The sequence below is a fragment of the Phocoena phocoena genome, chromosome 3 (assembly GCF_963924675.1).
Source record: "Phocoena phocoena chromosome 3, mPhoPho1.1, whole genome shotgun sequence".
Classification (NCBI taxonomy): domain Eukaryota; kingdom Metazoa; phylum Chordata; class Mammalia; order Artiodactyla; family Phocoenidae; genus Phocoena; species Phocoena phocoena.
In genome coordinates, this window is record NC_089221.1 from 163,251,875 (window position 1) to 163,275,300 (window position 23,426).

General features: G+C 42.6%; 2 protein-coding genes across 2 annotated transcripts; both read left to right on the forward strand.

The window, feature by feature from the left end:
- The first annotated feature begins 1,918 nt into the window (after positions 1-1,918).
- Positions 1,919-10,734, forward strand: LOC136120394 (ETS domain-containing protein Elk-4-like). The gene is given in 7 exon segments (XM_065873807.1): positions 1,919-2,220; positions 4,277-4,386; positions 5,033-5,186; positions 9,403-9,753; positions 9,755-10,380; positions 10,383-10,676; positions 10,679-10,734. Coding segments are annotated over 7 exon segments (1,893 nt in total).
- A 655-nt stretch (positions 10,735-11,389) lies between these two features.
- Positions 11,390-21,791, forward strand: LOC136120395 (zinc finger protein 564-like). Its single transcript, XM_065873808.1, has 6 exons — positions 11,390-11,422; positions 11,807-12,148; positions 19,175-19,301; positions 19,507-19,567; positions 20,248-21,650; positions 21,736-21,791. Exons 1-6 carry the CDS (start codon positions 11,390-11,392, stop codon positions 21,789-21,791), a joined length of 2,022 nt encoding a protein of 673 aa, XP_065729880.1.
- Positions 21,792-23,426: the final 1,635 nt, after the last annotated feature.

The window sequence follows — 23,426 nt, forward strand, 5'->3', positions numbered from 1 at the left end:
CTAAGTGCACCTACACTGTGGATGCAAAGCTCAAGCCTACCTCTACAGCCACAGTTAGAACCTCAGAAAGGGCATCACCTCCCCATCCCCCTACCCACTATCCCATGCTCATCCCCAGCTTTCCAGGTCTCTGTAGCTTCTCTTGGTAGAAAAGTTCCTTCTGTGCTGAGTGTGAGCAGGTAGGACACGTGCAGAGGGGGGCTCCCCAGGAAGAAACTGGGCCTTGAAGTACTTCCCTTTGCAGGCTCAAGGGGGCCTTAGCTTAGAGAAACTGACCTTGAGCTTCTCTTCATACATAGTTGATCTGGACCACCACTGATACTTTAAATACAGAAACCCAGGGTTTGAACAATACAGAAAAATCATTCAATCCAGTGTTTATGTGTAAAGCATGGAAGGAAATTTTTAGGCAATTTTCTAGTTCAAAAACACCCCACAAATATCTATTCCTTTCAGAAAGTAAATGTCAGTTAATAATTATTTCTATGCTAAGAAATTGTTTGGAAACATCGTATGATTTCAATTATATGTGGGATGTAAAAAACAAAACAAACAAAACAGAAACAGATCCATGGATACAGAGAGCAAACTAGTGGTTGCCAGAGGGGAAGGGGGTGGGAAATGAGTGAAGTAGGTGAGGGAGATGAAGAGGTACAAACTTACAGTTATAAAATAAATAAGTCACGGGAATGTAATGTACAGCAGAGGGAATATAGTCGATAATGCTAGAATGATGACAGATGGTAATTAGACTTACCCTAATCATTTTGTAATGTATAAAAGTATCAAATCTCGGGGCTTCCCTGGTGGTGCAGTGGTTGAGAGTCCACCTGCCGATGCAGGGGACATGGGTTCGTGCCCCGGTCCGGGAAGATCCCACATGCCGCGGAGCGGCTAGGCCCGTGAGCCATGACTGCTGAGCCTGCGCGTCCGGAGCCTGTGCTCCGTAACGGGAGAGGCCACAACAGTGAGAGGCCCGCGTACCGCAAAAAAAAAAAAAAAGCATCAAATCTCTATGTTGTAAACCTGAAACCAATATAACATTGTAAGTCAATTATACTTCAATTAGAAAAAGAAAAAGGTGAAAAAAATTGTTCGGAAAACAATCACATTGAACACACTTCTAGGTGTTGCAAGTCTAAGCCCTGATACTGTAATTTGAAATCACCCAAAAGAAATGGGCAGAATTCAGAATGTTCCTACACTGCTAAAGGGGAAAAAAAAAAAGAAACAAAAGTGTAAGCAAATGGAATGTAATAATAAAATATTTATTTTTTCTTATCTTCACGACTCTCTTCCTTCTTTGGAAACATTTTCTATCAAGATCTATGATTAAATATTTAAATGTTTACTTCAAAACAGAGTTTAAAAAGTGAATAAGGGGCAAACTCACGCAGGGGCAGTTCTGACCTGGAACTGTGAGGAAAGGACAGATCACCCAGGAAAGTCACCAAAGAGGAAACTCTACCCAAAGGATTCCCATAGAATGTCTGTGCCCAGGGAGATTCTGGGGACATAGACACTAGGCTTTTAAGCAACATAGTTCCAGGTGGTTAATCTCTGATTTCCTCTCATGTAAAAACATCCACAGGCAAAAAATATATCTTTAAAAAGAACCATCCACGGCTCTGTGGAGGAATGATAAACCATACTGCGTACTTCAAAATGCACCACGGAGGACAAATATTGGTAATGAAGCTATGAACTGGAGAGGGGAAGATGGCATTTGGGAACGTGGGGAAAGATCTGGAAATTTAGGCATTTACTGCCTGCTCTGGGAAGAGCTGGGGTGCAAGAACAGGGTCGTGGATTTGTGACCCTGTTCCTCAAACATTCGGAAAAGTGAGGGGAAGAAGAGTCCCCACCCCCGCCAAGGAGAAAGGAGGGACTGCGGACCCCACAGATCACAGCTCCACCTATGCATGAAGCCCTGACACCGAATCCCCGGTTGTCCAGTGATCACCCTCCCCGTGGACACCACACAATCTGGAGTAGACACGGTCGCAGCAGTGAGCGGAGAGGCCGCCCTGGGTCCCGACTGCCGGCCGCGCCCCGGGTGGACTCTGGTCTGCAGACTCCGGAGTTGACCGTGGGGAGGCCCGGGTCCCACCACGGCCAGTTCCAACTGGTCCTTCCGCCCCCGTCTTCCAACACCCGTCTTCCCAACTCACCATTTCCCATTTTCTCTGGTTCTGTGCTGTCCACCTCACGACTCTCATGGCAAGTGCAGGTCACAGCAACAGAGGCTGCCGCTGAGCCACTTGAGGACTTTAAGGGCAGAAATCACGCACCCAGGTCGAGGCCCGACTGAAGAGCAACAGAGCACGCAGACCACTCGCCCCACGTAGTCATTGGAGCGTCGCCCACACGTCTGTAACCAGTGACTCCCCTGATTGGACAGTTTGCAAGGCCCCGCCCTCCCGTGCCTGAGTGACAGCAAGCGGGAGGTCACGTCTCAGAGCGGAGCCGGTACTGGCCGTGGGCGGGAACTGTCCCCTCCACCGACACTGCATTGAACCATGAGGCCAAGAGGCCCTCACGGAACTGTGCCACTTCTTCACAAACACGGACACTTACAGGTGATCTCCCCATATGTAATAATGAGTCTGGCTCCATTTTGATCTTTGATCATTTCCTGTGGGACCTCAGGGGCACTTGGTTCTGGTGGGAGGATGAACCCCACAGTCTAGACCAGGCTCCTGGGCCTCTCAGATGCTAGGTAACATCATAGTGAATGGCGAAGAGACCTCTTCCAGAACTGTGGCATCTAGAAAGGGACTGAGGGGGAGGGTGCCCCCTCCTGCAGGTAGGCTATGCCAGAGGGCTCGGGTTGCACTCTGCTGTCATGTCTCAAATCTCAGCAGACATGCTGAGCTCATGGGGGGCTGTTTCCAGGACCCAAGCCACAATGAGCAGCTGCGTGGAGGGTCAGATGGTCACGTCCTAAGACAACTTATATTTCCAGGAGAGCCTAGTACCTGGTGGGAATTACAGCTTCAATGGCATAAAGTGTGGGCTAAGACGGGGCAGTTTCTTGAATAGAAACAAAATTGGTAAACAAGGAATATGTTGCCTTCAAACATCATAACAACCTAGGAGATGCTGTGGGTGCTGAGAAGGACGATCTTTCTTCATGGTGTCAGGGAGGGAATTTACCAAATAATTTTTAGAAACTTAACCATGGTGTCAGGGCCTCACAGTATGTGTGAGCTAATGGCCCATCCACTTTTCATGAGTTCCCTTTTTCAATATCTGTATGTTCCGAATGAATGTTCAATAAACTTCCTCAAAGAGATGTCATTAATGTAATATTATACCTCTGCTCATGGAGCCTGGTGGATGCAGGTCAGACTATGCCTGCAGAGACTGTGTGGAGTGGCAATGGTACTGAGGTTACTGGAGGGTAACCAGTAAAGGTGTTCATGTCCCTTTAGAGGTGAAGGCTATCTGCAGCTGACAGGCTGTGGAAACAGGCACTGAACAGAAAAGACTTAGCCAACTCCATCCAATCCTATGACAGCAGGATATTTACCACTTGCTGATTGGATGGAGTTCGTACTTTCCATAATGTTGGAAACTAAAAAATAGGTGCGTATTTGATGTAACCACAGCCTCAAGTTTGCAGTAATCCATTGTGAGGTGTCATTCATTTTTCCAGGTTTAAGAATAGGTGAAGTTGGCTGTTAAAAGGAGAAGTACCTTTACTTCTCCTTTTAAGAGGGGATAATCACCTCTTCACTAAATAACTTTTGTATAATGTTTTCCAATCCTTCAAGGCTCTGTTTAATTAACCTTAGGCCATGTTACATAATTTACTTGGAGGATAAGGTCTGTGGGGTCCCATTCTGTGAAGCCAATTTGGAAGTGGCAAAGATTTAATTTTAATTTTTGAATCATTGGTTCAGAGTTTTCCTATACTTTAGGACAATGCTTGCTATGACCATGAGGAATTTAGGCAAGAACAGTACCCCTTTATCCTTTTTGTTGTATAAATTCTTTTAGTATATTTTGGATTTCCAATGGGTCAAATTGCAGGCCTTTCCTTTTTTTTTTTTTTTTTGATTCCCTCTCTCTTGCTTGTTTTTTGTGTCACTGGGTATACCTTGGGGGAGGGGTGTCCTCTCTACCCTGGTATTTATATATTTTTCTCCTCTAGAGGGCCTCATATCAACACCACCGGGATTAGAAGCTTTCCCCATGACAACTGGTTGCTTTATAGAATTTAAGGACCCCAGGCTTAAGTCAGGTTTGAACTAATCCCTTTGCTGTTCCACAGGGGTGCCATGAGTGTTGTCCCCAATATAACTTGGACTGTCAGGATCTTAGCTGCAGTAGAGGCAGGGGCAGTAGCAACAGAAGAACTTGGTCCTGGTGAGAAGGGTCCTGGTGAGTCTCTGTATGAGTATGGACTTGGTCTGCCATCTAATGGCTGCCGTTCCCCTCCCTTCTCTTTCTCATTTATTTTTTTAAAATTTATTTATTTTATTTATTTTTGGCTGTGTTGGGTCTTCATTGCTGTGCACGGGCTTTCTCTAGCTGCGGCAAGCGGGGGCTACTCTTTGTTGCAGTGCGCAGGCTTCTCATTGCAGTGGTTTCTCTTGTTGTGGAGCATGGGCTCTAGGTGCTCGGGCTTCAGTAGTTGTGGCGCGTGGGCTCAGTAGTTGTGGCTCCCAGGCTCTAGAGCACAGGCTCAGTAGTTGTGGTGCACGGGCTTAGTTGCTCTGTGGCACGTGGGATCTTCCCAGACCAGAGCTCAAACCCGTGTCCCCTGCATTGGCAGGCAGATTCTTAACCACTGCACCACCAGGGAAGCCCCTCTTTCTCATTTTAAATGACAGCTGTTTCAGGAACAAGGACCTGATGGGCTCACCTCTTGCACAGGGTATAGTCCCTCTCTCCCACCACCTCCAGGGTATGCTGGGACTAACCCAGCCTCTGTCACAGTTTCTCTCTAACACACAGATATACACTGGCACAGACATCAACCCAGGATTCCTTCAAGAGCCCCAACCCCATATTCCTGCTCCCAAAGGCTTAGGAATTCTTGAAACTTTCAACACTGGTCAGCTGATCATAGAACTGAGTCCTGGTGGGGTTAACAATGGAACAGGGCAGCACAGCTCACAGCACAAGCTCCCTAGCACCCAGCAGCCCACAGTGCCGGCTGCCATCAGACAGCAGAGCAGGTGAGCGAGTCACAGCAAGAGAAGACAGACAGACCCATGAGTGGTGGTCATGTCTGAACATGCCGCTTACGGCACCAACTGTTATGGTTATCTGCAGAGGTGTGGTTCCCATGTTGAGACTGATGCTGGTTTATCATACACATACACATACACACACACACACACACACACACACACACAGGGTAGGATGAGGCTTATGACACAATTGGAGTCTCAGAAGAGAGCAGGAACCGCCTCTCAAGCAGCTCTGAAATGGCTTCAGCAAGCAAGGAAAGGATCCTGGCCTGGGTTTTTATCATGGCTAGGGGGTGTTAAAGAAAAAATATTCAATGACACTTGCCAAAGAGGGTAAAGCAAATTTTACGCAGAACCACTGTGACAGGTATAGAGACCACTGCAATGGGATTTCACAGGGGGTGAAAAATGAGTTTGGACTCAACACTGAATACAGTATGGGCGAGTGGGAATTCATGGCCAGAGGTCAAGGTGGGGACGGAATATTAAAAGAAATAGTCAGGAGTTAGGGGGTTCTGACTAAACGGACCTAACAGGATTGTACTGAAGACACGCTAGGGTGATCACACATCACTTGAGGGGTGATGAAAGTGGGGAAATGCGATCAGATAGGGGGGGTAGGGGGATTCTGGTTCAACTGACAAAGCAGGGTTCTTACTAAAAATGGATTTACAAAGAACTACACAAATAGACCTAGGAGGTTCAGGAGCCTGTTAATCAGGCTCAAACTTTAATAGTTTGAGCAAGGAAAAAATCTTTGAGGGGGGGGCGAGGGCAGGGAAAGAGTTCTGCTTGTGCAGTTGGTATCTGAAGCCAGTGCCAGAGGAGGGAGCCCCAGGACTTTCTTAACAGCTTGTCCAGGTGGGGACACAAGGGGAAGAGGGAGAGACGGGTGTGGGGGGGGGATTGGAGTGGTAAGCTGTCAGCAAACATCAACTCTGCAGATTCCAACTACTCATTACAAAGACAAAGGTGGGCAACAAATATATGCATTCCCAATTGCCTGTTCTTATGTAAAAAAACACAGGAGGCTCAATAAATAATCAAAAGTGTATGTTGGAGGTGGCTGGAGTAACAGTGCTGAACAAAACCAGGGTATGTTGGTGGTGAGTTACAATTTAGAAATAGAATTTCCTATCTTACAGAGTTACTTTGAAATAAACAGAAAAATTTATATATACAATGATTTACTATTTACTAATATTTCTCACCCTTTTGTATATAAAAAACCATTCTAGGATTTAATTCCTTTAAACACAATTACTAAAGTATAAACCATAAATTTTTCAGGAAAGGAAAAATTTCAAATCTCTGCTAACAAAAACGACAAGGTACATCCTGGCTTATCCTTTCACTCTTATCTTTCATGGGGGTTATTTTCAGGAATAAGTAGAATATTATAATGCAGTAGAGGCTTGGGTTTAGCTCCTTAAACGTAGCAGGATTTTCAAAGATTTACATAAGCTTTGAATAGTTTCCCTCACATCAATTAAAAAAGGAAATCAATTGCTTTAGCCTTTTAAATTTCAATGTTCTCTAGGGACATGCATATACAAACATTGATCTGAAAATCAAACATGTACCTGAAAACTTAAACATTCATCTCACATCTTGAGGTTCTCTTGCCTAAAAGGAACAAAAATTCTATTTAGTTCCACAATTTTCTTGCCTTGCTGACATCATTTCTCTCAATCAACCTAGATTTTTAAGCCCCCCCAAACCAAAAATGTTATTTCTCACACTGGGAATTAATTATATAGTACTAAGGGAAACTAGAGCCAAATGGCTGCACTATTCAATGGATAAAAGAATCCAAAGAAGGAAACACAAATATTGGAATCAGTACAGATAAGTAACCAGCAACCCACAGGACAAAAGGAGCCACGTTCAGAAAGTTTAACACACACTAGGCTCTCCTGGTTGAGACAGAACCGCTGGACCAGGTCAGTCCCTGGTGGAGGAGGGTAGGGGCCAGCTGAGCAGCAACAGGAATAAACTCTCTCCTTCCTCTCTCTGGGTAATAATGGAACCATTCCCTTTCTCAGAATTCCATTCCCACAGTGAGAAAACTCAGCAGGACTCAGTTTAAGGCTTTGACTAAAATAAGCTCCCAAATGCATAAGCTCTAACCCAGGACACAGTACTTGGAGACACTGACCTCAGGCCTCTGCTCCCAGGCACACTGCTACTGACCACCACTGATTTTTTTAAAATTTATTATTATTATTATTTTTTTTTTTTTGCGGTACGCAGGCCTCTCACTGTTGTGGCCTCTCCAGCTGCGGAGCACAGGCTCAGCAGCCATGGCTCACGGGCCCAGCCGCTCCACGGCATGTGGGATCTTCCCGGACCGGGGCACGAACCCGTGTCCCCTGCATCGGCAGGCGGACTCTCAACCACTGCGCCACCAGGGAAGCCCCTGTTTTGTTTTTTTAAACTAGATTCTTTACATTTATCTGAATAGAAAATAGCCAATCTGGAAGTAGAAATAATTTTACATCTTCCTAACCAATCTTTAGGTGTTTTATTGCCTTTTCTTGTATAACGGTTTTGGCTAAAATCTCCAGTACATTCTCAAGTAGAAGTGGCAAGACCAGATATCCTTGTTGTGTTCCTTATCTTCAGGTGAAAGCATCCAACCTTCCATCATTAAAAATATTAGCTTTAGGGACTTGCCTGGTGGCGCAGTGGTTAAGAATCTTCCTGCCAATGCAGGGGACAAGGGTTCGAGCCCTGGTCTGGGAAGATCCCACATGCTGCAGAGTAACTAAGCCCATGTGCCACAACTACTGAGCCTGTGCTCTAGAGCCCGCACGCCACAACTACTGAAGCCCACGCGCCTAGCAACAGGAGAAGCCACAGCAACAAGAAGCCCGCAACCAAGAGTAGTCCCCACTGGCTTCAACTAGAGAAAGCCCGCGCACATCAACGAAGACCCAATGCAGCCAAAAATAAATAAATTAAATAAATAAATTAAAAAAAGAAAACATGCTCATTAGCACTATTGACAGAATAAGGTGTTTCCTATGCAATTAAGACTTATGTGAATATAAAGTAGAAGAGAATCGGAGAATATTCCCAAGCAGTAAAGTCTGAATAGTTTCCTGTTGGACACAAAAGGCCTTACAGAAAAATCTAAATCCCAATGGATTGTTCATATGGATCTTATAAAGACATCAGTGGAAAGCTACACCTCTATGAAAATGGAGTCAAATAAATCATTGGTGGGTTTGAGAATACTCATTTTTTTTTTGCGGTACGTGGGCCTCTCACTGCTGTGGCCCCTCCTGTTATGGAGCACAGGCTCCGGACACGCAGGCTCAGCGGCCATGGCTCACGGGCCCAGCCGCTCCGCGGCGTGTGGGATCTTCCCGGACCGGGGCACGAACCCGTGTCCCCTGCATCGGCAGGCGGACTCTCAACCACGCGCCACCAGGTAAGCCCCTGAGAATACTCTTAATTAGGAAAGCAAAGAATCTGAAAAATAAGCTGGAAGATGGTGCCCTTGACTCCGATGTATCTGTCTCTATCTGTATGATGGCTCAGAAATCTGACTAACGCCTTCTTCACATCAGCTTTCCAAATCTCATGCAAAAGAGGCTATTGGTGAATTCTACCATGGAACCATAAAGGGGATGAATTCTGGAATACCTAGTTCCTGATTTAACCTTCAGGGAGGATATCTCCAACTCTACATTTTATGGTCCTATCACATTCCTCTTCTTATATCAAAGTCTGCCTCAGTAAATGAAGATGTCACTATTGATCACTTGTATTTCCACCACATAATACACCTTAAACACTGTTTCAGGATCTGCTTTCTTGTGTAAGTAAATAGAGGGTAGCAATATAGAAAGTCCTGCTTTCCTTGATTATTAGTAAAGATTCACCATAAAGATAAAATATGGATATGGTTCATCTTCAGTTTTGTAACCATTACAAATTATATATATATATATGATGTGGGCTTGAGTATTGACATCGTTAACTGAGATTGAGACTTCCAACTGATATGGCCTACAAATATTTGTGATGCTGTTTTTTTGTGTGTTTAATGTCATTTAAGAGGATATTCATTTTCTTAAATAAATTAAAGTCTTATATCTAGCTCCACCACGGGGGTGTCAGTGGCTGCCTCACTGTCCTTGAGTTCTCAATGTTAGGAGGTGGCCGGTGGAGAGAAGCATGATGTTTGAGGCAGAGACCCTGAGGCAGCCTCGCAAGTGGCCTCCTTCATTGCTGTTAACAATGCCATCACCCTGTGGCAGTTCCTCCTTCTGCTCCTAAAGGAGCCTCAGAACGATCACATGATCTGCTGGACTTTTAATGATGGGGAGTTCAAGCATTTGCAGGCAGAAGAGGTGGCTCGTCTCTGAGGGATTCAAAAGAACAAGCCTAACATGAATTATGACAAACACAGCCGATCCCTCAGATACTATTATATGAAGAATATCATTGAAAATGTGAGGGGTCAGAAGTTTGTGTACAAGTTTGTCTCGCACCCAGAGATTTTGAATACGGTTCCTATGCCAGTGGGCAGGCTTGAGGGAGACTGAAGCTTTACGCATCAGTGAAGTCAGCAGCGAGAGATCCATAGATGAGGAGAGTGGAGGGAAAAAGAAGCCACCGCAGCCTGGTGCCAAGACCCCTAGCTGCAGTGACTACAGACACTCTGGCTTATATTCTTCATTTACCCTTAAATCTTTGAACTCCTCCAATAGGAAGCTTTTCAAATCTATAAAGGTTGAGAATCCAGCTGAGAAATTTGCAGAGAAAAAAATCCCCTCTGTTATCAAATTTGTAACACCTTCCAAAAAGCCACCAGCAGAAACTCTTGCTGCTGTCAATTCAACTGACCCAAGTATTTCTCCATCTTCCAAGGAAACAATCCAAGCGTTGGAGAGTTTATATTCCCCCAAACTGCCTTCCCTAGAAGCACCAACTTCTGCATCCAGCACAACTGCTGCTTTTACCACCACACCTCCTATTTCGTCCGTTTGCCCTTTTCAGGAACCTCCTAGAACACCTTCACTACCGCTGAGTTCCAACCCAGACACGGACCCAGACATGGACGCAGACATGGACGCAGACAGGGAATTAGTGGCTTCTCAGCCAATGGAAATTCCAGATAACTTGTCACTGGAGCCGAAAGACCAGGATTCAGCTTTGCCAGAAAAGGACAAAATAATTCATCAAGGTCCAAGAAACCCAAAGGGTTAGAGCTGGCACCAACCCTCATGATCACAAGTGATCAAAGCCCACCGATAATATTAAGCCCATCTCTCCCTAGAGCTTTTCTTAGGCCAGCACTATTTTCACAGACACCCATCTTACTGTCTTGGAGTCCCTTGCTCTCCAGTATCTACTTTTGGAGTATTCTCAGCCCTGTTGCTCCCCTAAGTCCAGCCAGACTTCAAGGTGCTAAAACACTTTTCAAGTTTCCTTCTGTGCTGAACAGTCATGGTCTGTTCAGTTTAGCCTGGATGGACCTTCCACCCCTGGCCCATTTTCCCCAGATCTACAGAAAAAATAACCTATGCACTTGTGGAATGAGAGAACCAAGGAATAAAGAAACAGACAGACATCGAACAAGAACACTTTTAAAGTGCGCAATTGATACTTCCACAATGATAATAGTCTATTGTGATTTCTGCCATTTCCCATTAAAATGCTTATTTAGGAGTCCCTCAAAAAAATAAAAAGATTCACTCTCTTCCTACATTTTAATTATACTATACAGTATAAGTATATCAGGTCATCATGTTGTCATCTTTAAATGCAGTTTTATTAGTCAGTTATCCCTCAGTACAGCTGCAGGTGGGGGGCAGGAAGAGTTTCCAGGTACACTCCAATGTTAAGTACAACTTACTGTTTTTCTTCTATCAGTGAAAATGGGAATACAATTGCCTTATATATATTATAGCTGTTGACATTTCAAAGTTTTATAGGCACACAGGGAACACTAATCTAAAATAAATTTCCTTCTAGTGTAAAATGTACAGCTGAGAAGTTAATGCACACACCTCACAGCTTGTGGTTTGACTGAGATTTGTCCTGGCACCCAGCTAGGACTGAGTGATTCAGACCTCCTACCAAAGCCAAGTGCTCTGGGATTCTTTAGCTTAAGTACCTAAAGAGTGGGGATGGGGAGGGATGGGTGGAAGGCTCAGCGCTGTCAAGACGCAAAGATGAAACTGGAGCCAGCCTCTTTATTACAAACGGTGAGTTCACATCTAAGTGTCTGCCTTTCTTAACAAGAAGCACGGTGCCATGCCAGGGAATCCCAGGCCAGGGAAAAGTTCTGTTACAAACTTTAAGTGCCAGGCGAGGACAGATTCGATCCCAGCGGCGCTAAGTGATTCAGCTGTCAGGCTTCCTCCCGCAGGTTGTCACTCAGGTACGAGGGGGCGGGGTATTGGAAATCTGTCCAACCGGGAGGCCGCTGAGGGAGGCCGCTGAGGCAGGTGGGTGGGGCGATGTTCTGCACCGGCGTGGACGTCATTTCTTTCTCCAATTGCGCCTAGAACCGCTGGCTGTGTGCGGTTCACTACCCCTGGAGAGAGCCCTCCATGTCACGTGTCTGCACGGGTCTTTGGAGTCGTTAGGAAGGACTCAGACTCAGGAAACCTCGAAATGGTGAGTGTGGTGCCCCAGGCTGCGGCCGCCGCGGAGGGACTGGTCGAAACCGGCCGAAGCCGGCCATCTTTTTGACACGGCCTCCTATCGCTCCACGCCGGAGTCTACGGATACGCGGCGCTTGCGGCGCCGCTCGTACCTCTGTCCCCTCCGGCTCGCAGCGTGGGGATTGGCCCGGCAGCCGGGACCGCAGGCGTCCTGTTTTGTCACTTCGTGCAGGAACTTCCGCCCCGGCGTCTCTCCGCGCGGCTCTGCGCCCGCAGCCCCTCTTCTCTCCCGGATTGTGCGGTGAACTCGGGCGCCGTCTTCAGGTGACAATCGTGACTCGTTCTCCAGGATTCGGTCCTGGGATTATCTGTTCCCTGACGGGTCCCAGCCCCTCCTTGCTGCCCAGGGGGCACCCGTTTTCCTCTGAGTTTTCCAAATGTTTGGGAAGCAAAGTCTCAAATCAAAGACCCCGGCCCAGCAGAGTAGCTCTTTGTAGGGCTTGTAGTAAATCATTACATTTCCATGTTATTCCCCGTCTTCACAACGTCAGTTTCCCCTCTCCGATTCACATCGTCTGTCAACTGTTCATCTTCCGTGGTCCATTTCATACAAACCCAATATTTTAATTGTTTTTACTATTTGCGCAGAGTCGTGGATTGCATTGGGAAGGGGGGCTGTCTGTGTATATTTTACAGGAGCGGGAAGCCAAGAATAACTACTTGGAAGTAGGTGTATGAAATTCTTTCTCCTCCCCGTTTTTTTTCTGGGAAGAGACATCCTATGGGAAGTCCTTTTGTCGAGGTTTTTTTATGAAACTTTTCTGGACGATCTGTGCTGTGACCACTGCCCGTCCCTGGGTTAGTCCCCTTCAAAAGATTTATTCACTTATTTGAGTTTTTCTTTTCAATAGTGTAAAATGTATTTAATTAATAGAGCTTGAAAGACCATGTAAAATATTTCCAAAGAGGTAAGAGAGTTGAATTTCAGGGGGAAAAAAATTTTCAGTATTACATTCCAGTTGTTAAGAATTTTTGTTTCACTTTTTTAATTCCCTGAGTAAGGTGAGTTCTTTTGGAGTCTCCTTTACTGTTGGTTGATTTCAAATGAAATGTCAGGATTTAGACTTGGAGACAAAAAGTATTCAAGTGTGATTACTTACATACTAATTAAACTTGCCTTGGAAATAATAAATGACTGACATATTTTTCCTGAAAGGAATAGATCACTTGGGGTTTTCTGGGTGAATTAATAAAAGTGGCTGAGAATTTTCTTCTCTCATTTCCACATACACACTGGGTTTGAGTGATTTTGCTGAATTGTCCAAACAGAGTTTCTGTATTTAAATGATCACTGGTGCTTACCGCATTTAAAGACTTGTTCTACTGTCACCACACTAATTTTAAGACATTTCCATCACTCCCAAAATGAACCTCATGTCCATTAGCAGTACCTCTCCCTTCTCATCCCGAGGCCTAGGAAATCACTAATCTATTTTCTGATTCTATATATTTGCCTTTCTGGGTATCTTACATAAAATATCAGTAGTGGTTGAGAGTGCCTGTAGTGGGGAGCAGAGCCTGAAGTCAGTATCTTCAAACTAAGCCCCCCTTTGAGCCTGCACAGGGAAGTGGATCTTCCTGGACATCCTCCTCCTGCCCAATCCTACCTGCTCACACCCACCAATGGTAGTCCTTATACTGTGAGAAGCTGCAGAGCCCTGGAATCTGGGGGTGCAAGTTCACAAGGGTGTAGGGATGTTGCCCTTTCAGGGTGGTACTTGTGATTTCCTTTAGCCTAGGCTTTTTTTTTTTTTTTTTTTTTTGCGATACTCGGGCCTCTCACTGTTGTGGCCTCTCTCGTTGCGGAGCACAGGCTCCGGACGCGCAGGCTCAGCGGCTATGGCTCACGGGCCCAGCCGCTCTGCGGCATGTGGCATCTTCCCGGACCGGGGCATGAACCCGTGTCCCCTGCATCGGCTGGCGGACTCTCAACCACTGCGCCACCAGGAAAAGCCCTACCTAGGCATTTTAAATGTTATATTTGAGTGGTCCCTCCATGATAATAGGTGCACTCAGAGTGTAATTTGTGCCCATTGAGAAGTCTGTGAGGATGAGGTGTTCTGTCTCATGGACAAAGGGTTTATGAATATGGGAGTCCATTTGGATCAGAACCTTAACCTGAATCAGGCTTAGAGTTTCCTGACTTGTGATAATGGAAGCCTGGGGTAGGGAGAGCTTCCCTGCTTACAGGACTGGGGAGGGTTTTTGGAGCTCCCAGAGTTTATTCCTGTGGCTGCCCAGGTGTCCCTGCCCTCATTGAGGGACTGACCGTTTACAGTGGAGTTTTGTCTCAACCGGGCTTATCTAGACTCTCAAGTCTGTAAAGATGTTCAACTTTCTGAATATGGGCTTCCGAATTGTACGGACACAGTCTGCTTGTATGTTTTGATTCCAATATTTGTGTTTCTTTTCTTGGATTCCTTTATCCATTCAAGATTACAGCCCTTTGATTCTATTTTCCATTAACACTTGGGCTTTTAAAATCTATGTTGATTAACAAATACCATCTAAGGCAAGAAAATTGTGAGGTCAAGTAGGATTTTTGTTTCATTTAGACAAGAGAACCTCAAGACGTGAAATGGGTGCATTTAAGTTCTCAGGTGCTTTTCCATTTTTAGGTCAGTGTTTGTAAGTGCCTGTCCCTAAAGAACTTTAACAATTAAAAGTCCTCTAGTATTCCTAAAGCAAATGAATTTCTATTTTAATGGATGTGGGAGAAAAGAAGAAACAAATTCTATTTCAATTGATATGAGGAAAACACCTCAAAGTTTAAGTCAATCTATCAAATTCCTAGTCCATTTAAGGCTTAATTGCAAACCTAAAATACAGTGTAATATGCCACTTATTTCTGAAAATATCTCCAACGTTTACTGTAATGGAGAGAAAACCTATAATATCCTGTGTGCCTTTAGTTAGAAAGGGAGTTTTCATTTTTTTGTGGTTTACACTTTTATATCCATTACTGTTTAAAGGATCAAATCTTGCAGTGGTTTTCTATATAGAATGGTTAAAATTAAATTCCTAAGGGAAGAAATTAAGACTCCCTGCCCACATGTTGCCCCACTTCTCTGCTCTTAATGCCAGCCCCCATCAGATAACCAGTTTTGATTAAGCCTTCATCATCTTTTTAGTGTTTTTTTATATAAAACAATCCAGTACAAATGCCTGTTTTTCTTAAACTTTTTATTCTAGTAATGATTATTTGGGACCCACATATTTGTTGTTTCACTACTGAAAGTTAAGCCTCATCCCCTACCTTTCCCCTCGTGCCTCTTACTTGGACAGGCTGATAAGAAAGTGTGGAGGCTCCTGCTCTGTGAGCTGCTGTTTGCTGGGGAGATTTTCCTGTGCCCTGTGCTGCCCTGTGTTGCACTGCTGACCCCACCAAGCCTGGGCTGTATACAGGGAGGATACTGAGTTGAAAGTTTCTGGCAGTTTTTTGTACTTTGGGAGCAGGAATATGAGAATGGGGCCCTCCTTCCAGTGGTCCTGGGTTGATGTCTGAGGTGGAACCTATCTGTGTTTAGAGTGAAGGTGTGACTGAAGCTGGGTTTTCCCAGACATTAGTGTTGAGGGGAGGACTGGGGGAGTAGGAGGATGATTATACCCTGTGAATGAGGTGAGCCCAAAAGACAGTCACTACTTTCAAAAGAGCCGTTATTTCAGCGAAAGTGAAAGAGAAGAGGCAGGGAAAGGCAGCCTGTAAGTGGTGAGATTCCAGAAGGCTCACCAAAACTTTTAAGTAACTCTGAGGCTGTTGCCCCTGCATCTGTTGCAACAAAGATCCTTAGCCTCTCGGTTACGGTCGACAACACTCACCGTCTCAGCTTGGCACAGCAAAGGGATTTGTTCAAACCCAACTTGAACTTGGGTTTCTTAAGCTCTATAAGGCAATCAGTGTCATGAGGAGGCCTCTAGCCCTGCGAGCATTGATGGGAGGCTCTCTGAGGAGGGCCTTAAGTTGGCCATAGGCTTCTGATGCAAGGCACTGTCCTAGATCTCACATTAATATGCCATTAAAGCTGCAATTATCCCCCCATACTGGGATCTCTTACAAACAGAGGACTCCACTCAGGTGCCTATTATGGCTTTGGTACTGGAAACAGCACCCCAGGAGCTCAGCTCGGCCACTGACACCTACTTGTGATATGATGGAGCCAAACCTTGGCCGTTGGGCTTATGCTCCCTTGGAGAGATGACATTTCTTTCTTCAGTCCTTTGAAAGATGCTGTGGTGCTGTTGGAGCCACCCTCTCCAACACCTTGGTTCCCTGGGTAGCTGCCTGGGATTCACTGAATGCACAGCTCTGGGGAGTGAATAGACTAAAGATGACAGTATACCCTGGAACATGATGGAGCTCAGTGGAGAGTTGCTGCCCTTCATCCCTTAGTTGAGACAGCCTTGATGAAGAACCAAAACCAACTGTCGCCACACCTAACCAAACATCAGGCAGTCATCGGGATGAGTTGTAATGAGTCAGTGCTCTTTTTTTAAAATAGACTTCAGCTTTTTTTAGGTTTACTAGGAAGCTGATCAGAAATTACAGAGAGTTCCCAAATAACGCCTCGGCATCCACACAGTAGTCATTATTCTTTAAATCTTGTGTGACTGGTCCATTTGTTACAATTGCTGAACCAATACTGATGCATTAAAAGTGGGCAGGTGACATTAGCGTTGACTTTTTGTGTTGCATAATGTATGGATTTTGCAAATGTATAATAACATGTATTAATCATTTCTGCACATATAGTGTAATTTTACTTTCCTAAACTTCCTCTCTGCTTCAGAGATTGATTCATCTCTTCCTCTAATCCCGAAATCCTCCAGAACCAAAGCTCATTTTCCTGTCTCATGCTTTAATCTTTTCCAAAATGTCATATACTTGGAATCATGTAGTATATAGCTTTGTCAGATTGGGTTCTTTCACTTAGCAATATACTTTTATGCTTCCTCCATGTGTTTTCATAGCTCTACCTCATTTCTTTTCATCAGTGAACAGTATTTCATCGTATGGCTATACTGATCATTATTTATTTGACTCTTGAAAGATATCTTGCTTACCTCTGACTTATGCCAGTTATGAATAAAGCCCCTACAGGTATTCGTGTATGGGTTTCATGTGAACCTAAGAGCTATAAGAGTTGAAGTCATTTGGACAGATAGCAAGGAGTGTGATTGCTGGATCTTACTCAGTATGTAGTGTTTTGAAAGAAAGCTCCTGTCTTCCACTGTAGGGCTACCAAATTCCATTTCCCCCAGCAATGAATGAGGATTTTCTTCACCTATTCACCAATATTTGTTGTTCTGAGTGTTTTGCATTTTAGCCATTAAATAAGTGTGTAGTGATATCTCATTGTTTCATTTGCAATTTCCCATTGACATTTGACGTTGAGTACATTTTCACATTTCCTGTTTCCCTTCTGTATGTCTTCTTTGGGAAGCTGTTTGTTAGATATTCGGCCAATTTTTCATTGGTGGTTTGTCTTCTTACTTTGCTAATAATACTTTAGATATTTTGAATACCAGTCATTTATCATGTATGTGTTTTGTAAGGATTTTCTCCTATTCTGTGATTTTCACTCTCTTTACACTTTCTCTTGAAAGAGGCATTTTTCATTTTAATGAAGTGAAATTATACTTTTTTTTCCTTTTATAAATCTTGTGATTGTTATTATATTTGATAATTTGTTACCAAACCCAAGGTGACCTAGATTTTGTTCTGTGATATTTTCCAAGAGTTTATGACTTTTGCATTTTACATTTTTCTCTCTAGCTTCTTACAGTGTATTCTCTTTGTTTTTTCCCTAGTTTGAATATGATATACTTTGATCTCCATTTCTGTGTTTTCATGTTTTCTGTTCACTGAGCTTCATGAACCTATAGGTATTGTCTATCATTAATTTTAGAAAACTCTTAGTTGTTACTTACATGTTCTATTTCTTTCTTTTCCTTTAGTTAATTTCATTATGTGTATCTTAAGTTTTGTGTTAAAGAAGGTCATGCCAGGCTTCATAAATATTGTGTTGTATCTTTTAGTTCTTTTTGGTCTTTTTGTTAGACTCTTGTGAAACAGATTCTTTTGGGTGTAGGCATTAAGAACTGAATATTTGGGTCATATTTAAAAAACATCTTTTCTTTTTTCCAGTTTTAGGACAGTGGTTTGCCCTTTGAAGTCAGTGCTCTTATGTCTCTGGGAGGACTTGTTTATTTCAAGCTTTTAAATTCTCTTCTTGTGAGATTAAGAATCACAGCTTCTAAATTCATAAATCCCAGAACTAGATTTTCACCTGGCAGTAGCCAGTGTGGCTGCATGCCCAACACTTGTAGCTGAAATTGCAGAATGGAGACTTTATGTTGTGTTGGAGAAAACCACTGATGAAACCTATACCTATTTTCTAATCATGGGAAAATTCACCATCACACTATTATGGACCTCAGTGAACCCCCTTGCAAACTGTAGCTCTTAAACTGTTCCTTAAGGACAGTAAGGCCCAGGGTATACTGTTAGGGTGTGATGAGAAGAGTTTTTCTGGCATGTAATTGTACTGTGTGTTCTAAAATTTGGCTGGAAGCAGCCCTGAGGCACATGAGTATAGGGATTTTGTGGTCTAATATAATATTGCTTCTTCCTCATGAGTGAGCTCTAAGTTTCAAATTTTCTAGCTGCATCAAATTATATATAGAGAGAAAGGAAAAATAGAGTCTTTGATAATTGTTACACAAGTAGAAGGCAATGGTTCCCCAGAAGAATATATTCAGGCGTCTGCATCTGATTTCTTTAAAGGCCTGGAGGACTTTGGGAGAATGTGGCCAGCTGGGATTTGTTAAAAGTTCGATTTCTCCAGGCACCTGGACTCTGATGTTAGATGATGGGACTAGGAAAAAGCTTCTAGTTCTTGACAGTGTTTCTATTCATTGAAGCCTCATGAGTCTTGATCCTCTCTGCCTTATGAAATGCTGTAAATGGAGCATCATAGGAAGAAGATGAAAGAATTTTTTTCACAAGAAATTGATGTTCTTAAAATGATATTTGTTTTATTTCTACAGTATTTCTGTCATTTTCCTGCATTCTCTGGGCTCTGCCATTGTGATATAAGTGATAATGTGTAAATAATTTTCATGATGCTGCTAAATTATTGAGGAAGTGTGGAGAGTAAGTTTCTCATGATCAAGTCATAGAATAACTTTGTAAATAACAGAATCATACGTAAACTTCCTATAAATGAAGTGTGGATGTCTAGTTCTGTCAATCTCATGCGTCTCGGTGTACACATATTTTCGGTATTTTAGGACTCAGTGACCATAGAGGATGTGGCTGTGGACTTCACACTGGAGGAGTGGGCTTTATTGGGTCCTTCACAGAGGAAACTCTACAGAGATGTGATGCAGGAAACCTTAAGGAATCTGGCTGCAGTCGGTAAGAATGAAGAAATTCCCTAACTTTGTCAATTAGAGAAGAAGTATTTCTTACCTGTCAATATTGTTCCAAGATGTGGAACGTGGCAAGGGAAGACATTGGTAAAGAAACTAGAAATGGTCAGAGCTCATCCTGGACCTAGAATCTAATAATTTTTCTATAATTTATAGTACTTTGGGATCATTTTTCTGGGTCTGCATTTCAGGAGCAAAACGGGAATATCATGACATTGAAGATCAGTACAAAAACCAGGGGAGAAAATTAAGGTGAGTCACACTTAAAATACAAAGCACTGTCTCGTGAGAATTGCAGTAATATTATGAAAAATTTAAAAGAAGCAACATAATAAATAACCTCGCCTTCAAATTGAGGTTTTTTTTTTTTTTTTAATTTATTTTTGGCTATGTTGGGTCTTCATTGCTATGTGCAGGCTTTCTCTAGTTGCAGCGAATAGGGGCTGCTCTTGGTTGCGCTGCGTGGGCTTCTCACTGTGGTGACTTCTCTTGTTGCAGAGCATGGGCTCTAGGCTCACGGGCTTCAGTAGTTGTGGAACCTGGGCTTAGTTGCTGCACGGCGTGTGGGATCTTCCCAGGCCAGCGCTTGAACCTGTGTCCCCTGCATTGGGAGGTGGATTCTTAACCACTGCACCACCAGGGAAGCCCCAAGTTGAGTTATTCTTAGAAAATGTTCCCCCAAAATATTTTCTTAAATGGGATATAAATATTTAGTGTTTGCAAAATAGTTCACTTGCAGTCATTAACAATAAAACCTATACTTGAATATCACTTTTTAATAGAAAGTGTGAAGTCCCATTGAGAACATTCAGTATATTCAATTTCTAACAGTTCACACATGATAGAAAACCAGTTCCTCTAATTCATAATAAATATAATAAATGTAAAATGATTAATGAAGAAGTCATTAATAATATTCTCATTTATTACAGAACTTTTGTGGTAGAGAGATTCTGTAAAAGTAAAGACATTAGTTTATGTGGAGAAAATTTCAACCTTATTCCAACTATCAATCTGAACAAGAAAACTCCTGGATTAAAACCATGTGAATGCAGTGCATGTAGAACAGTCTTCATGGATCATTCATCCCTTAATAGACACATGAGATGTCACATTGAACACAAAACACGAGAGTATCAAAAATATAGTGTAAAGCCATATAAATGTAAAGAATGTGGGAAAGCATTCATTTATCCTGGTTCTCTTCGAATGCATGAAAGGAGTCACACTGGAGAGAAACCCTATGAATGTAAGCAATGTGGAAAAGCATTTCCATATCAGAAATCCTTCCGAACACATAAAAGAATTCACAGTGGAGAGAAACCCTATGAATGCAAGCAATGTGGTAAAAGATTCAGTGCTCAAAAACGTTTCCAAATACATGAAAGTAATCACACTGGGAAAAAACCATATGAATGTAAGGAATGTGGGAAGGCCTTCACGTGGGAAACAAGCTTTCGACAACACATGGTAACACACACTGGAGATGGATTTTATAAATGTAAGAAATGTGAGAAAGCATTCATTTATCCCAGTTGTCTTCGAATGCATGAAAGGAGTCACAACGGAGAGAAACCCTATCAATGTAAACAATGTGGAAAAGCCTTTAAAAGTCCTGAAACTATTCAAATACATGAAAGAATTCACAGAGGAGAGAAACCCTATGAATGTAAGCAGTGTGGTAAAGCCTTTAATTATTTCAGTTCTTTCCAAATACACAAAAGAAATCACACGGGAGAGACACTGTATGTATGTAAAACATGTTCTAAAGTACTGAGTACTGCCAGTTCTCTTCGAAATCATGAAAGAATCCACACTGGTGAAAAGCCCTATAAGTGTAAAGAATGTGGGAAAGCCTTCACATGGCAAAAAACCTTTCGAAAACATATGATAACACACACTAGAGATGGACCTTATAAATGTAAAAAATGTGAGAGAGTATTCATTAATCCCAGTTCTCTTAAAATACATGAAAGGATTCACAGTGGAGAGAAACCGTATCAATGTAAACAATGTGGCAAAGCCTTTAGTTACTACTGTTCCTTACGAGTACACAGAAGAACTCACACTGGAGAGAAACCCTATGTATGTAAACAATGTGGAAAAGCCTTTAGTTGTAATGAAAGCCTTCAAACACATCAAAGAATTCACACAGGAGAGAAACCATATCAATGTAAACACTGTGAGAAAGCCTACAGATACCACAGTTCTCTTCGAACCCATGAAAGGAGTCACACTGGAGAGAAACCTTATCAATGTAAACAATGTGGTAAATGTTTTAGTTCAAAAAAAGGTTTCAAAGTTCATGAAAGAACCCATACTGGAGAAAAACCCTATGAATGTAAAATATGTGGGAAAACCTTCCGTTCCACTTATGTTCAACTGCATGAAAGAATTCACACTGGATAGAAAACCTATCAATGTCAGGAATGTGGGAAGGCCTTCATTTATCTCTCAATCATTTGAAGACACATGAGACTGCACACTGCATAGAAAACATATAAAGTGTGGAGAATGGGAAAGGCTTCTCTGATCACAGTAGTTTAAAAGGGTGAAAGGATTCCCTAGATAAAACTGCATTTGTAAACAGCCTGGGTAACAACTTCAGTTGGCCAACATCATGTATGAGAATTCCCATGAAGAAGAAGTATAAATGTAAATAACATGAGATAACTTAATGGAAAGTACTCCATGCCTAATGTTCCAGAAAACCTTCAATATGAAAGAGTTTTTTTTAAAGTTTTATAAATATGTTGTGTTTAGTAAGGATCTTTCTTCAAGTGTATCCTTGAACAGTGGATTTCTCCTAATTTTAGAAATGAATATTAATGTGAGGTAATTGTGTACATTGTCTTTCAACAATAGTACGTAAGATTTAAAGGTAGTGATTTTTCCTTTAATCAGATAATGATTATTTTTCTTTCCATTTTAACCCTGTTGGATCCATGGGTGAACTTAAGTGTATTTCTTTTTTTTCCTTTTTTTTTTTTTTTTTTGGCTGTGCCATGCATCATGTGGGATCTTAGTCCCCTTACCAGTGATCAAACCTGCACCCCCTGCAGTGGGAGCACAGATTGCCAGGGAAGTCCACAAGTGCATTTCTAATATGCAGTTAGCCTTAAAATTTTATAATGTTCTATTCATTCTCAGTTAATGAGCCATTGCAAAATGGCAGTTTGGTATTTGTTGGGTTATGCCTAGTAGCTTTGTGTGGCAGTTCCTGGATATTCATAATCTATTATATATAGTACTCTTTTCACTGAGAAAGATACTTTTTGGTGGTGGTGAGTATAGGAACCTTTTTTCATTTTCCATTATACTAAACACTTGGAATAAATTTTATGTATGGGAAGGATGTCAAAAAGTATAGTTTCATGTAAATTATGCTTTGTATTTCCTTCTGACTGGTATTTGGTGAATAAACTATGAGACTTGTGATAATACAAAAAATCTATAGAGTTGGAGATATCTTGCCTGTGAGTAATATTAAGATCTAGACTTTCCATAATCCATCCCCTTTTTCGTTCCATATCAGCATTCACCAATAGCTCACCTGTGTGTGATTTAAAAGCAGGTACAAAGAAGATATTCTTCAGATACTGGAATCCCCACGCTGGGAGAGAGGCAGATTCATAGGAGCTTCAATGACACCATCTTCCAGCTTATTTTCCAGACTCTGTCCTTATAGTCAAGAGTATCGTTAACACCACCAACAAATGTTTGATTTCCATTTTTATGGATATATAGTTTCCCCTGCTGTCTTCATACCTTCCACATCAGAGATGCATCAGAGTTTGAATTTTTTCTGTAAGGCCTCTTGTGTCCACTGTCAAAGTATTCCAGTGTTTTATGGTTGGGAATATACTCTGATTCCACTCTTCTCTGGATTATATCTTCATAATGTCTAATTTGTGTAGGAAACACTTTGTGCTGTTAATAGTGCTAGTGAGTATGTGTTCCTGACTCACCATAGCATTCACAATGGTGCCACCAAAAAGAATGACATGGGAGTTTGTTTCTCTGCTGCGTTGTACAGTGGCTTCCTTGACCCATTGTTTACATGTGAGAATAAGCACCTTCCGTCAGGAAGATGGTGGGTTTTTCCTGTTAA